The sequence below is a fragment of the Geotrypetes seraphini genome, chromosome 1 (assembly GCF_902459505.1).
Source record: "Geotrypetes seraphini chromosome 1, aGeoSer1.1, whole genome shotgun sequence".
NCBI lineage: Eukaryota > Metazoa > Chordata > Amphibia > Gymnophiona > Dermophiidae > Geotrypetes > Geotrypetes seraphini.
The window spans coordinates 225,062,346-225,078,204 of record NC_047084.1 but is presented as its reverse complement, the minus strand read 5'-3'; the positions used below and the strand labels follow the sequence as shown (position 1 = coordinate 225,078,204).

The following is a 15,859-nucleotide window of genomic DNA, read 5'->3' as shown; positions in this document are numbered from 1 at the left end:
TACAGATAGTTTTTAATCCTTTTTGTACTGGACCCCAACAAGGTCCACGTTTCAACTTGAAAAGCCACACACACAAGTCTTTAAGCCCGTTACATTAACGGGTGCTAGAACAGATGTGTCTGTGTCTGTCTCTCTCTTTGGCTGCTGTCTGTCTTTCTGTCTCTCTCTGGCCGCTGTCTGTCTGTCTTTCCGTCTCTCGTTGGCCACTGTCTGTCTTTCTGCCTCTCTTTCTCTCTCTCCTTGGCCGCTGTCTAAACATAAGAACATAAGAATTGCCGCTGCTGGGTCAGACCAGCGGTCCATCGTGCCCAGCAGTCCGCTCACGCAGCGGCCCCCAGGTCAAAGACCTGTGCCCTAACCGAGACCAGCCCTACCTGCGTTCGTTCTGGTTCAGCAAGAACTTGTCCAACCTTGTCTTGAATCCCTGGAGGGTGTTTTCCCCTATAACAGACTCCGGAAGAGCATTCCAGCTCTCCACCACTCTTTGGGTGAAGAAGAACTTCCTTACGTTTGTACGGAATCTATCCCCTTTTAACTTTAGAAAGTGCCCTCTCTTCCTCTCTACCTTGGAGAGGGTGAACAACCTATCTTTATCTACTGAATCTAATCCCTTCATTATCTTGAATGTTTCGATCATGTCCCCTCTCAATCTCCTCTTTTCAAGGGAGAATAGGCCCAGCTTCTCTAATTTCTTACTGTAAGGCAGCTCCTCCAACCCCTTAACCATTTTAGTTGCTCTTCTCTGGACCCTTTCGAGTAGTGCCATGTCCTTCATGTACGGTGACCAGTGCTGGACGAAGTATTCCAGGTGAGGGCGTACCATGGCCTGGTACAGCGGTATGATAACCTTCTCTGATCTGTTTGTGATTCCCTTCTTAATCATTCCTAGCATTCTGTTCGCCCTTTTTGCCGCCACCGCACATTGTGCAGATGGCTTCATCGACTTGTCAACCAGTACTCCCAACTCCCTTTCCTGGGGGGTCTCCCCAAGTACCGCCCCGGACATTCTGTATTCATGCATGGGATTTTTGATACCAACATGCATTACTTTACACTTATCCACTTTGAACCTCATTTGCCATGTTGTTGCCTATTTCTTGAGCATGTATGTCGTGTTGCAGATCTTCACAGTCCCCCTGCGTCTTCACTACTCTGAATAACTTCGTATTGTCCGCAAATTTAACCACCTCACTCATCGTACCTATTTCCAGATCATTTATGAATATGTTGAAGAGCATGGGTCCAAACACCGAGCCCTGAGGCACCCCACTGGTGACGTTCTTCCAGTCCGAGTATTGTCCATTTACCCCCACTCTCTGTTTCCTATCTGTTAGCCAGTTTCTAATCCATGTGAGTAGTTCACCCTCTATTGCATGGCTTTCAATTTTCCGAAGAAGTCGTTCATGCAGAACCTTGTCGAACGCCTTCTGAAAATCCAGATATATAATGTCGACTGGGTCACTCTTGTCTATCTGCCTGTTGACTCCCTCAAAGAAGTGCAGCAGGTTCGTCAAGCAAGATCGTCCTTTGCTGAAGCCGTGCTGACTGGTCCTCATCAGATTGTGTCCATCTAGGTGATCAATGATGCGGTCTTTTATCAGCACCTCTACCATCTTTCCTGGTACCAAGGTCAGACTCACCAGTCTGTAGTTTCCCGGATCTCCCCTTGAACCTTTTTTGAAGATTGGCGTAACATTCGCCACCTTCCAGTCTTATGGAATCTTTCCCGATTTGATCGACAGATTGGCTATTAATTGAAGTAGTTCAGCTATTGTCCCTTTCAGTTCCTTAATGACCCTCGGATTGATGCCATCCGGTCCCGGGGATTTGTCACTCTTAAGCCTATCAATCTGCCTGCATACTTCTTCTAGACTGACCGTCAACTTTGTCAGTTTCCCGTATTCAGCTCCAGAATATAGTCTGTTGGGTTCCGGTATGTTGTGTATATCCTCTTTGGTAAACATAGATGCAAAAAATGTGTTCAGTTTATCGGCGATGGCTTTGTCCTCCTTTAGCACTCCGTTTATTCCATCATCATCCAATGGTCCCACCGCTTCCTTTACGGGTCGTTTCCCCTTAATATATCGAAAGAATGGCTTGAAGTTTTGCCTCGTAGTCTTTTTTGGCCCCTTTTACCGCTTTATGGCACCTGCGTTGATGCTGTTTGTGCTTTTTCCAGTTTTCGTCCGTTTTTGACCTTTCCCATTCATTAAATGAAGTCTTATTTTCTCTGATCGCTTCCTTCACCACAACAGTGAGCCACACCGGTTCTTTGTTCCTTTTCCTCTTGGATCCCTTATTGATACGCGGTATATATTGATTTTGTGCCTCGGTGATTGTGCCTTTAAAAAGGGACCATGCCTGCTCTAGCGTTTTAACAGCGCTTATCCTCTTCTTGATCTTCTTCCCTACCATGAATCTCATCCCTTCGTAATTCCCTTTTCGGAAGTTAAGTGCCGTGGCCGTTGTTCTGGATCGATGTTTTGTCCCTGCATCCATGTTGAAGCGGATCATATTGTGATCACTGGTTCCCAGCATCCCCTCTACTTCTACATCTTGCGCCTGTCCTCGTAGTCCATTTAGAATTACATTACATTACATTAGTGATTTATATTCCGCTTGTGCCTTGCGGTTCTAAGCGGATTACAGATTAGAGGTCTGGAATCCGCTTAGAACCGCAAGGCACAAGCGGAATATAAATCAAGTCCAGAATTGCATTGCCTCTTGTATTTTCCTTGACAAGTTGTTCCAGGAAACAATCGCCTACAGCATCCAGAACTTGGTCTCCCTACCACAGCCGGAGGTACCTAGGTTCCAGTCTATTCCCGGATAGTTGAAATCACCCATGATAACTGCGTTGCCTCCCCTGCAGTTGCGTTTGATCTCATCTATCATTTCTCCATCAATTTCTTCAGACTGCCCTGGGGGTCAATAGTAGATGCCAATCTTCATTTCCAATCCATTGGCTCCCGGAATTTTGACCCATAGAGACTCTAACTTACTCGTCATTTCAGGCGTGTTCTCTCCGGTAGATTTGATTCCTTCTTTGACTTATAGGGCAACACCCCCACCTTTTTGACCCACTGCGGTATAGTTTGTATCCCGGTAGCACAGTGTCCCAGACGTTTTCTTCGGTCCACCATGTTTCCGTGATGCCGATGTCAATGTTATCATTTTGTGCCACAGCTTCTAATTCACCCAACTTGTTTCTTGCGTTCGTGTACATACACTTGAGTTTGTGGCCTGTTCCTTTATTGCATTTCCTTTCCCCTTGTGTCTCTTTAGATCTGTCTTGCCTCAGATCCGGTGAGTCTTCCCCACTATCTTCCTGCACGGTATCCTCTGGGTATATCGGTTCCCGAATCATCGACACTTTCTCTTGGTCGACTGTCGGCTTTCATCTTCTTCCTAGTTTAAAAACTTATCAATTTCTCTCTTGATGTTGCTTGCAAGTAGCCTCATTCCATCTCTGCTGAGGTGGAGTCCGTCCTTCCTGTATTGCTTGGTCTTCCCCCAGAACGTCGTCCAGTTGCGCACGAAGTGGAATCCTTCTTCCTCACACCAGTGCCTCATCCACGCGTTGACTGCTTGCAGCTCCATCTGCCTTTTCTCATCAGCCCTGGGTACAGGCAGGATTTCCGAGAATGCTACCCTTGGTGTTCTGGTCTTCAGCTTCCTTCCTAGCATCCAGAACTGATCCTTCAGTACTTCTCTGCTGTAATTCCTGTTGCTCACGTTGTTAGTCCCCAAATGGATCACCACTGCCATTTCTTCCTCTTTCACACTGTCGATGATCCTGTCGATGCGGCTCACTATGTCTTCTATCTTGGCTCCTGGTAGGCAGGTCACCAAGCGATCTTGTCTTCCTCCTGATATGTGGCTGTCAACTTGCCTGATGATGGAGTCCCCCACGATGATCGCTGTCCTCTCTGTCTTCTCTTGCCTCTCCAGCCTCAGGTCCGTGTCCCTGAAAATGTCCATCTCTCCAGCTGTAGGTCTGTGTCCTCCGTGTACTTCCATCTTCCCTCATCCTGGTGCTGGCTTGCTCTGGTCTCGTCTTCCTGTGGGTTCCCTTCACTGTTTACAAATGTCACTGCTGTGTCACCCATTTCTTCCTTGTGGTTGTCCTCTAGGTGGTCCTCACTCACTGTGGGTGTGTCTCGGTAGTTCCACTGTTGCTGGTGAGTTTCCACGGCCTCTCTGTATGCCTCCTCGATGAACTTCTCTAACTCCCGGACTTCTTCTTCAATGGTTTCCCTTGTCATGAAGTTGTCTGCCTCTTTGTCCTCGTCCTCTGCTGAATGAAGTGCCTCTAGTTCAAGTATTCTGCCTTCCAGGAGTCTAACTTGTTTCTTCAGGCGCTCCAGTTCCCCGCATTGATTGCATATATAAGACCACCTCCTAGAGGGGGAGGTAGTCATACATATGGCAAACGGTGCAGAAAACTGGGTAGCTCAACATCCTGCTTCCATCTGCTGCTTCCATTGCTGGCTTCTCCCTGCTAGCTGGTGCGACTGCTGGCTTCTCCCTCTGCTCTGGCTGCTGGCGTCTCCCTCTGCTCTGGCTGCTGGTGCAGCTGCCCTTCTTAAGGCCCTTCACAAAGGCGCTCTCGCTAAGGCGAGTGCCTTTGACGCTCGCCTTAGAAATCAATCTGTGTGTCTGTCTGTCTTTCTGCCTCTCTCTCTCCTTGGCTACTTTGTGTCTTTTTGTCTCTTTCTCTCTCCTTGGCCATCGTCTATCTTTTTCCCTCCCTCCCGTTCCCCGCTCCCCTTCCTTTGACTGCCCCCACCCCACCCCCCTCTCTGCAGCAGCACCATGGCAGCGAATAAACAAATCCTCATCCTCGATCCGCCCAACGAACTCAAATTTTGAGGTAAGGAGTGTTGGTTTGCAGCCAGGCGGGCAGAGAGTGCAGCTCCTGCGACCCAGAGGGGAGAGTGGAGGCAGAGGAGAAGGCCGTGCGACCAGGGAACAGCAGTGGTTGTGGCCTTCCCTCTCCTAGCTCCGTAGCTCAGTCGCCGCCGCCTCCTTCTCTCCCCAATGTCAGCTCCGAACGTCCACGCACCGCACTCTTAACATTCTGCCGGCCACAGAGCTACGGACGCACGAAGCCACCAGGTTTGAAGTGCGCATGCACGCTAAGAGAATTATTATAGCAGATATATAAATAAATAAAACATGATGAAGATATCATGTAAAATATTAAAAATGATATAAAAAAATGTATGTGGATATAAAATCTTTATACATACTTTATATTTTAAACAGCATTAGAGTGGAGGAAAAGGATATTCTACCTCAGCTTCAAATGGTTCCAGACTTAAAATCTTCAAACTGCCAGCCGGCCAGACACCGACTACAACCTCCGCTCCCATGGATCATCGTCCATGTGGTCAGGGGCAAGAAAGGGAGCCCGTGCCTTGAAACTTGGGTGAATTTTGCTCCAGACGCATATAGCCTGGGCTTGAAACCAGTGACAAGATCACCGGCAAGCAGACTCCCAGGGGAAGGGGCCGCAAGTCTATAAATGGTGGCACACAGCAGGCTGGCTCCACAAATCTACCAGAGCTTCTCTGTCCGGCACTGGACTATATCCTTTCCTTCAACAGGGGACCACCGGGAAGGGGTCTCAAAGCACTGAAGCCACTGAGAAATTAACTTTAAGTGAAAAAAAAAGAAATAGAAGCAGAGCCACTGTAAAAACTAACTGGATATGTTTACTAGCTCTCAGATAAAGGGGGTGGAGTATGTGCTCAGAAAAGTTGTGTATTTCTATAACTCCCAGACTGCGGGTTGGGATTGAACACCTAGAGTATGGAATCCGGAAGGGACGTAACAGAATGAAAATTGAATTTGCAGAGTTGTTAGCAATTTGTAGTTTATCTTTAAAATCCAACATGGTACTGGTGGCCAATGTAATGCCAATTTTTGAAAAGGATTCATGAGACAATCCGGGAAATTAAAGATCGGCAAGTCTAACATTGGTGCCGGGCAAAATGGTAGAGACCTATTATAAAGAACAAAGTACCTCATGAAACACTTCTGAAGAAAATTAGAAAGTCATAGGGTAGAAGGTAATGTCCTATTATGGTTAAAAGACAGAAAACAAAGGGTAATTGGGGGGGGGTCCCATGGATCTATGCTGGGACACTGCTTTTTTAATATATTTATAAATGATCTAGAGATGGGAATAACTAGTGAGAATTAAATTGGCTCATGACAAAGTTGTTTCAAAGAAGTTAAATCGCAAGAGGACCTAATGAAACAGAGACCAGGCATCCAAATAGCAGATGACATTTAATGTGAGCAATTATAAAGTAATGCATATGGGAAAGAGGAACCCAAATTATAGCTATGTGATGCAGTGTTCCAAGATAGTCGCTACCCAGAAAGAGGATCTATGGCCCAGATGCACAACGCTCCAACATCATAGTAAAAATTACCATGGCAGGAGTGATTTTTCCCCTGAACGACTGATGTTCAGAACAAATAGCATGCATGCTATTTTTGTAGAGCAGTGCTTGTAAAAAAAGGAGGGGGGAAACTGTCAACATTTTTTGCTGCTCTCCCTGCCCGCCGATCAGTGCTGACAGAACTCCCCAAAGCTGCCATGGCTTCAGGGCTTCCCTGCTGCTCAACTGTCTGGGGCTTCTTCTGCCGGCTCAGTTGAGTAGGTATAGCAGGAGGGATGTCCATTCCCAGGAGCCAGCAGGCCTGCCTCTTCAAAATGGCTGGCCTTCCCTTTTTGGTGCATCCTGGGCAGGGTTATAAGCACCTAAGCCAATCTGAGCTTTAGGCTGAGAGAGGACAGGCAAACTCCAACTTTCTAGCACCCATTGGTCGGTTGAGATGGCTTCCTATGCTTCCAAAAGTCCCGCAGCCAGCCTCTGAAACAGAGCAGAGCAGCTGTAAGCTGGGAACCATTGTAATTTTTTGAGCTGTCCACCTGGGTGACAGGTGGAATCCTGGAACTTTCTATTCTTGAAGAACCTCTGTCGCAGGCTCTAAAAGGATCTCTGAGATGAGGAGCCAGAAGAGAACAGGCGCAAATGGCATGAGCCATTAAAAGACCCATTTGTCTTTTCTGGCCTGAGGCCTACTGTCCGGAAGTGATTCTGGATGGCAATCTTATACACTAGAAATAATATAACACACACTACTTCAACCAGAAAAGTACATTTCACTACACAGGCCTCAGAACTGGAGCCTACGCGCAGTTGTGTTATCACAAACTAGAGTGATCAGTCTTATACACTAGTCATGAGATCATCCAACCCCTAGCCTGAAAGGAAGCCTGCTGAGAGTGGTTTTGGATGTCCAATGCCCAATGTCCGATCCACAAAATCCGGCGGGCAGACAAAGATTAAGCAGAGACCTTCCCTACTACCCTGAGGTCTTACAGAGCATTAGCCACACAGTCCACTCCCACCAGCAACAGTTGGAATGGTGGTTCTGAAGTCACCCCTCCTGGGCTATGCAATTTAAAGTGGTAAGCTCAAGTGACAAAGGAAGCCGCCGCAGCAGCCTTAACAGCTAGTTGAGTCCTCAAACATGTCCAGTTTGCGAGCCTGCTGATGTTTGAGCAACACGCCTCCCTCACTGGGTAGGGGTTATGAGCTTTGTCACTAGGGAAAAAGAGGAAACCACCATCTATTTGAAATGCTAGTATAGTTCTCTTCCAGGACTTTCCTCTTCCCTCCTTAACCCTCCACCTCCATATCCTCTTCTAGCCCTTTCCCTTAGATAACTCCATGGGAATCTCTTCCCCCTCCCTCCTAGGCTTCCCATAACCTTTCTTCCTAATCCTTAGGCAATTTGCAGGGTTCACCCCCATCAGGCATCTCTTCTATCTTGGGTGCATAATAGAGGAGTAAGAAGTAAGAAATCTCAGAAGGGGTTTTTATCTCCTCTTGGGACCCCAGGAGGATTGTTGTGGGGAAAAGGGACTTTTTGGAGAACCTTTCAGGTATTACAGGAGCTAACCCTCCTCCCTTTTAACCAAGATTGGGACCTCCTCATCACAATACTCATCAGAAGTTCATATCACAGACTCGAAAGCAGCAGTGCAGTACCTTTCTGCATGTGTTATTTTTCCCTCACTCCTAGAGAGCATTCTTGTTTTGACATGTTTTCTTCATCTAAGCAAATCAAATCTGTTCAATCCCATTTCTCTTTAGGTTTCTCTCATCACAGTTTAGCTACACCAGAACTCAAAACTCCATGATGTGGGAAGAAAAGCATGGCTGAAATGAATGGGATACAGGCTACAGACCTACTTAATGTGTATTTCCTTGACACTCAGATTTTTTTATAGCATTCCTCTATTTCTGAAAGCACTAGGAGTAAAAATCCAATATTTAACCAAAATATAGATTTGAATGGGACTTATGGTCTCAATTTGAATTTTATTCTTAGATATATTTAGCACTACCCTTTGAGATCTTCCTACAAATGAATGAACTACCCCACTATGAAAAATAATACTTACAGAGATAAAGACCAGATCTGCCTCTCGGATGGCCTCATCAATGTTAGAAGAGTAGAAAAGGTTCTTCTCTCGACAGGACTCTACAACTTCTTTTAACCCAGGCTGCAAACACACAAAAACATCTTCATTATCATGGCAGGGTCAAAGCTGTTACTGTGGAAGCAGAAGGAAAGGAAAAGGAAGAACAAAAACCAAATGAAAGGAAAGGAAAGGAAAAAAATGAGAAAAATCAGTGAGGAAAATACTCATGCAATTATTTTGAATCTGTGCTGTCTGTGTGTGTCTGACCTGGATGGAAGAGAAGGATGAGGGCTCAATTTGTGGAAAAAATGAAATGGGGAAAAATTTGTCCCATCCCCACAAGCCTTGAACAGTTATTTTATATTGAAGTCTTTTTAAAGTATAAAAAAAACAGTAATTGTACAACTATCTTTTAGAAATCGCAAATATAACAATACAAAAATCAAAGATCAACCGCCTCCCTCCTCCCCCTTTACAAATATCCACTCCCCTATCAGTGGCGTAGCAAGGGTGAGTGGCGTCTGTGGTGGTGATGCTCCTCCCCCACCCTCTTCTCTGTCTCCCTACCATGCGTGGGCCCCCCCTTCCCCCATACCTCTTAATTTTCCAGGCCCAAGCAACAGCACAAACTTGCTGCCCGTGTTGTGTTGGCTATCCCTCTGACGTCACTTCCTAGGCCTGTGGCCCAAAGTGATATCAAAGAGGCAACACCGAAGCAAGCAGCAAGTTCGTAATGTTGTTTGCACAAGGAAAATTACAGAGGTATGAGGGAAGGGAAAGGGCGTGGAGAGGATAACTAGTGCCTACACCCTTTACAAAGACCGCGCTTGGGGCAGACCACAACCCCCCACACCCTCCCTTACTACGCCACCATCCCCTATACTCCCTACCTACCCTATTTATAAAGACACCAGAAAGGGGGCTTGACCTGTTATAACCCTTCCCAGTTCCTAGTACAATCACAGAAGCCCAAAATGATCCAATTCCAATGACTGAAATAACTCCCTACCACCTCTGCCTTGCAATCTCAACAATCTCAGAATTTTGACATACACATTGCAGCAAATATTAGATCGAATTTGTATTAGATCCAATCCTATTAAAATATACAATATCGCTTTCAATGATATCAGTATAAAAGTTGTCCTCACTCTGGTCCAGATTCCAGATCCAGCCTATATGATCCATTTCCTAATTTCTAGAGATGTGCATTGAAAACATTCAAGTAAGAACAGCAGCATCAGAGGCTGATATATTAACCATTATTTTAAATGTCTTTACTCACCTTTACCAAATAAGAGCTGAATTGCATACAGCAATATGTCCAGGAATTTTAAGAGGTTTAAACAGTTATCACAGATCATTTGAAAGATTAGGTTCTTACACCTTTGCTAATCTTTTTTTTCTGTAGACATGACTGTCAGTCAGTCTTCACCAGTAGGTAATTCTCCCACAGTCAGTCTTGACCAGTGGGTAATTCTCCAACCCATGAGGATCTGTAGGAACCCAAATTTGCATCTCTCAGATTCTCCCTTTTACACTCAGAGCTGTGCCTGAACTCTCAGTCCATTCCAAAGCAGGTGAACAGCCCAGGAGTGTCGACCTGGAAACATGTAACACGGGGAGTAGCCCCTGCAATACATTTCTGTCCTGCTTGATAAGAAAAAGAAGAAAGTTAGCCACCAAACAATGAGCAAGCAACACAGAATGCACAAACTTTGCATGAACCAGTGAACCAATAGCACTGAAAATTTAGCATATAAAAAAACCCCACTTGAAACAAAGCACTTCTAGAAATCTTCAACTGCTGAACCCCCAAGGACAGAGGAAAATACAGGTTGTCCAAGCACCCAGGCCGGACTAAGGCAGAAGGACTTACCAACTGACTGGGGCAGGTGTCAAGACTGACAGTCATGTCTACAGGAAGGAAGATTAGCAAAAGGTAAGACCTAATCTTTCATTTCTGTGCAACATGTATGTCTCACTGGTCAAAACACAGTCAAAAGAAGTCCCTGAAAAGGGTGGAACTGTGAGCCTGCAGCCAGCAGTGGCATCAGCTCTGGCCACTATGTCCACCCGATAGAAATTGGTAAAAGTCTGCAGGCAGAACCACGTCACCACTCTACATAACTCTTCAGGTGAGACTGCCTTAGCTTGCGTCCAGGAAGCCACCACACTTCTGGTGGAATAAGCCTTAAGAACTGCCAGAGGGAGCTTACAACAGATGATACAGGCAGAAGAAACTGCAGACCAGATCCGGCTGGCGATAGAAGCCTTTGAGACTAGTTTCCCTCAGCATGCTGCCCCTACGAGGACAAACAAATGATCAAGACAGGCATAACTCATCACTTCCAAGTACCAAATGAGGACTCTATGAATATCCAGACACTTCAGAAGTCTGTCATCCTTGACTCCCATTTGAGAAAAATCTATGAGGCATCCTTTCTGTCAAAGGTGGTTTCTACATTCCATATCAATCAGGAAGTAAGGAACAATGCTCAAGGATATGCCAGTCTGATAGTTAGAAGAAAGGTTCCCAGGCATGCAACTCTGATACTCTTCCAGCCGAGGCAATAGCCACCAAAAACATAGTCTTAACCATATGATTTGAGAGTGTGGCCTCTTCCAAAGGCTCATAGAGGGCTCGAGCAAGTGCTCCGAGGACAGCATTAAGACTCCTAGACGGGAAAGGCTGATGTACAGGTGAATGGAGTTGCAAAACTCCCTTCCAGAATCTGGACACATCTGGATGAGAGGCTAGAGGCCAGTGATCCGACCGACTGTTGTTGAAAGCACAAGCCAGCAATCTGGACCTTGAGCAAGGCCACCACCAGGCCCTTATCCAGGCCCTCTTGCAGAAATGCAAGCACAATGGGAATGGGCACCTCTGAAGTCTCAGCTTGTCATTGGCTGCATGGAACTCATAAGGATAGTGATTACAAGAACAGAATATTCTTTGCGTTCTAGAGCCAATCGCTCAATATCTATGCCATAAGACCAAACTGGTCCAGATTCTCCATAAGCACCAGCCCCCAAGATAAAAGGGCAGTCAGTAAGCCCTGTCCACTTGCAGATGCACTAGATCTGCATACCACTGCCTTTGCAGCCAATCCAGGGCAACTAGAATCACCTGCCCTGTGTGAGCAGCAATCCTGCTAAGGACTCTACCTATCATCGGCCACAGAGGCAACACATACAGTTTTTATCTTCTGACTGCTGTCCAGTCCCCTCCGGATTGGACCCTTGACCCTCACCAAAGCCCACACACGGCGTGAGAGGAGAAGCGCAATCAGACCTGATCCTGGAAAAACTGCCATAGAGTTGCGCAGCCTGCACTCACCCACTGCAGACAAAACCTGGGGTTAGCCGCTCAAACCCACTGCAAATGAACCTGGGGCAAAAGAGCTCCCAAGGGATATTCCCCGAGCTTACTTGCTGACAAAGCAGGTTGGCCATACAGGAAACAAGCAAAGCTTGTACCTGCAGGCTACAGACTTCTGCCTGAAGTCTGTGTATTCTTGCAGCCCAAGATGCCTCGGACAGACCAAGATCTTCTGCAAGCCCCATCCAAGGTGGGGGGGGGGGGAATGGAAAACAAAACTTGAGCAGACGAGAAAGGGCTCCTACATCCTCACTGTAGGAAAATAGACTGACGTTCAGGCATAGCCCAGAGAGTAAGGGTGAGGAGCAGAGATGCAAATTTGGGTTCTTGCAGATCCTCACAGGTTGGGTAGGAGAATTACCCAGTGGTCAAAACAGTCATGTTGCATAGTAATTTTCAGTATACTGTATAAAGCACAGCCCAATCCATGCATCTTACTGATATATATGAAGCAGGAATACAACACTGACTGCTAATCACCAGGTCAATGTAGGCAGGAATACAGCACAGAAAGCTGAAAAGCAGCTTTTTAGAGCCTAAAGAAGGCATAGTATTACATATAAAGCAGGAATACAGCACATACACCTGAAAGCTGAACTGAGAAAGAGAAAAATTAAGGACCCATCACGTGTACCCCACACACACAATTGTGAGAAATAGTCCCAGGCAAGGCTTCCTGAATTTGTCATTGCAATCCCTTAGCCAATTGGATTTTTAGGATATTCAAACTGACTATGCACGAAATTATGTGTGTACATTAGATAAGTACAAGAATTCATCATTGTGACTATCCTGTAACAGCTTTAGTGGATTGCCTCCCTAATCCTATGTTGCCTTATTTTTGCTCTTGATCTTGCAACATTCTTCCTAGTGGCAGTTGGGTCGGGGGGGGAGGAGGGGGGCTGAAGACTCTAGCAACTGCAGTTGGGTTGAGAGAGAAAGCAGCTACAGGTCTGGGTAAAAGCTGGATCCCATGCTCAGTTTAGAGACTAGAGATTGAGCATGGGATCCAGCTTTTACCCAGACCTGTGGCTGCTTTCTTCTGCTCCACCACCCCAAATCGCGGGTGCTCAAAGTCTTCAGCTTCCCCTGGACCCAACCCTGAGTGCTCAAGTATTCACCTCACTCCCTCCTGGACCCAACAGTAGCCAGCCCACCACCTTGCTTGGCAACGCATCTGTCTTTGGGTAGGAAAGGGGAAAAAGAAGTTGCACTGGGTTGGGGTCTGGGAACTTGGGGAGGGGGAATGTGATGATGATTAGGGAGGTGGGCAGAAGAAAGCAGAAAGTAGGCTTTACTTAGGGATCTGCAACAAAGTCTTCAAGTGCGCTCTGTTAATTGTTCGGTCTCCACTCTGCAACTATTCCCAGGGCCTTCGAACATGTGTTGGTTAAGCTGCTTCTCAAAAAAAAAAAAAACCCTCGCTAGACTCCACTCATCCCTCCAACTATCACCCTGTCTCTTCTGTTCTTATCCAAGCTACTCGAGTGTGCTGTCCTCCATCGCTTTCTTGACTTCCTTTCATCTGGACTGACTCTTGATCCTGTAAAAAGGGAAGTATTACTAATAGATGATTTTAAAATGCCAGATGTTGATTGGGGTATCCCTAGTGCAGGGTCTTCTAGAAGTAGAGAGATCCTGGTTCTCTACAAGGAAAGCTGTTCCAGCAGTTGGTAATAAGAACCCATACAGGATGGGGTCCTACTGGACTTAGTACTTACAAATAGGGAAAGTGTTTGATGTTACAGAGGGTGATCTGGCATACAATGATCACCATATGGTGTGGTTTAATATTAAGATAGGTAAAGAGAGGGCTCATTCACTGCAAAAGGTTCTAGACTTTAAAAAAAAAAAAGTTTGTTCAGATGGATGATTACATCAAGGAACTGCTTGTCTGGATGGGAACATCTGGATGAAGTAGGAAAGCAGTGAGCAAAACTGAAATGAACTATTGTAAGGGAAAAAAAATTATTTTGTAAGGAAAGTACCTTATTTTTCGCTCCATAAGACACACTTTTTCCACCACCAAAAAGGGGGTGGAAAAGTGGGTGCGTCTTATGGAGTGAAGACAACAACCCCCCTCCTCCCGGTACCTTTTTAACATGCCGCCCACCCACCCTTTAAAAACAAAAAAAACAAAAACAAAACAAACACAGCCTACCCGCTGGCCCTTCCTTTTAAAAACACCCCCGCCCCACAGTAACTTTTTGACCAACCCTTAAGCCTGGTGGTCCAGTGGTATAGGGGCCAGCAGGAGCATGCTTTCTGTGCTGCTTCCTGGGCCCACCCCGCTTTTTGACTCGCAAGAACTGACTGCAGCCATTCAGAAAGCAGGGCGGGCCCAGGCAGCAGCGCAGAAAGCATGCTCCTGCTGGCCCATATACCGCTGGACCACCAGGCTTAAGGGTTGTTTAAAAAGTTACTGTGGGGCGGGGGACGGCCCATACACCACTGGAGGCTTAAGGGGCATTTAAAAAGGTACTGTGGGGAAGATTGCATGCAATCGCTGCTACCTGAATAGTAAGGAGGAACACGGGAATGGGGAAGAGCAGGTGGAGAGGAAAGAAAGGGAATGCATTGGAGGAGGGAAGGAGGGGAAAAGATGCCAGCATCAGGGGGGGGGAGGCTGGGAAGATATATGGCCTTAAGGTGAGGTGAGATGTGGTGGGGGAGGGGATCTTTAGAAGACGGGAAGAGACAGGGGAGAAGTTGAACATGGGGAGAGATAAGAACATAGAAGAAAGATTCTAGGTGAGAAGGGATCGCAGGGTCAGGGATGCAGACTGTCAATGGTATACAGGGAGAGGGTAGGAACAGTGGAACATAGAGGCAATGCTGGAAAATGGAGATTGGGACACTGAGGGACAATGCCGGAAAAAGGGCAGATTGGGTCATGGAGGTAGGATAGGGACAGAGAAGGAAGATGCTCGATAGGGAAAATAGGGGTGCAGAAGGAACAAGGATGGTGGACCTGGAAATAGAAAAAATGTCAGAGGGACAGGAGACCCTGCAGAAACAGAAGAAACAGATAAAATCAGAAAAGAGACACATGGAGTCAAAGTAAATTACCCCCCAAAAAAACAAAACATGTTCAAAAGATAGAAAAACATTTATTTTGCATTTATTAATTTAAAATGTTAGCTTTTGGAAATAAACATCTCTGATATCTTGCATTTCAAAAAATAAAAAAGTACTGCGGGGCAGGGTGTGTTTTAAAAGGAAGGGTAAGCGGGCGTGGGTTTAAAAAAAAAAGTACCGGAGGGGGGAGAGGAGGAAAAAAGTTGTTAGGCAGCTGGGACAGATCCCTCCTGTCCCAGCCTACCACTAGATCAGAGGTGAGGGGGGGGGGCAGGTTACATTTCAGGGTAGTGGGACAGGGTACAGAGCCTGGCAGGGAAGGGGAGGACAGGGTGCACAATTTGGTTCAGAATGTTTTTTTTCTTGTTTTCCTCCTCTAAATCTAGGGTGCGTCTTATGGTCAGGTGTGTCTTATGGCACAAAAAATACAGTAAGTAAAAGTAAGAGGAAAAGAAGGCCGCTTTTGTTCTCAAAAGTAGTAGCTGAGAAGAGTTAAGGAAATTAGCTTTCATAAACTACAAAAGATTGCAAAAAGAGGAAGATGGGATAAAATTGGAAAAATAAAGGGAAGGGTAAAGAGGTGCTGTTGGAACAGGGAGGAGGGAAAGGGAAGAGAAAAGGTGCTGCTGGACTTGAAGAAGAAGGGGAGGGAAGGGAGAGGTGCTGTATGTAGGGGGAAGGTGAGATGGTGAATGGGGCGAGAGCAGGATTGGAGGGAAGGAAGGATTTTGTTGCAGGAGGGATGAGTGACAAGAGGGAGAAATGGACATGGACTACAGGGGATGCAGAAATGGTGCATGCGAAAAGAGCGGGGTTAGGGAAGAGATGACTAGGGAGATGGGAAGGAGAAATGTCACTCAGGGGAAGGGTGAGAGGGCAGAGTGAAAAGT

At 46.3% G+C, this 15,859-nt stretch overlaps 1 protein-coding gene across 4 annotated transcripts in view; it reads right to left on the bottom strand.

The window, feature by feature from the left end:
• UGDH (UDP-glucose 6-dehydrogenase) overlaps window positions 1–15,859 on the bottom strand; it is a 133,216-nt gene that overhangs the window by 90,342 nt on the left and 27,015 nt on the right. For all 4 annotated transcript variants that reach the window (XM_033947352.1, XM_033947322.1, XM_033947341.1 and 1 more), the window contains one exon: window positions 8,489–8,590. In XM_033947352.1, the coding sequence (XP_033803243.1) occupies window positions 8,489–8,590 (102 nt within the window). The remainder of the gene's footprint in view (window positions 1–8,488; window positions 8,591–15,859) is intronic.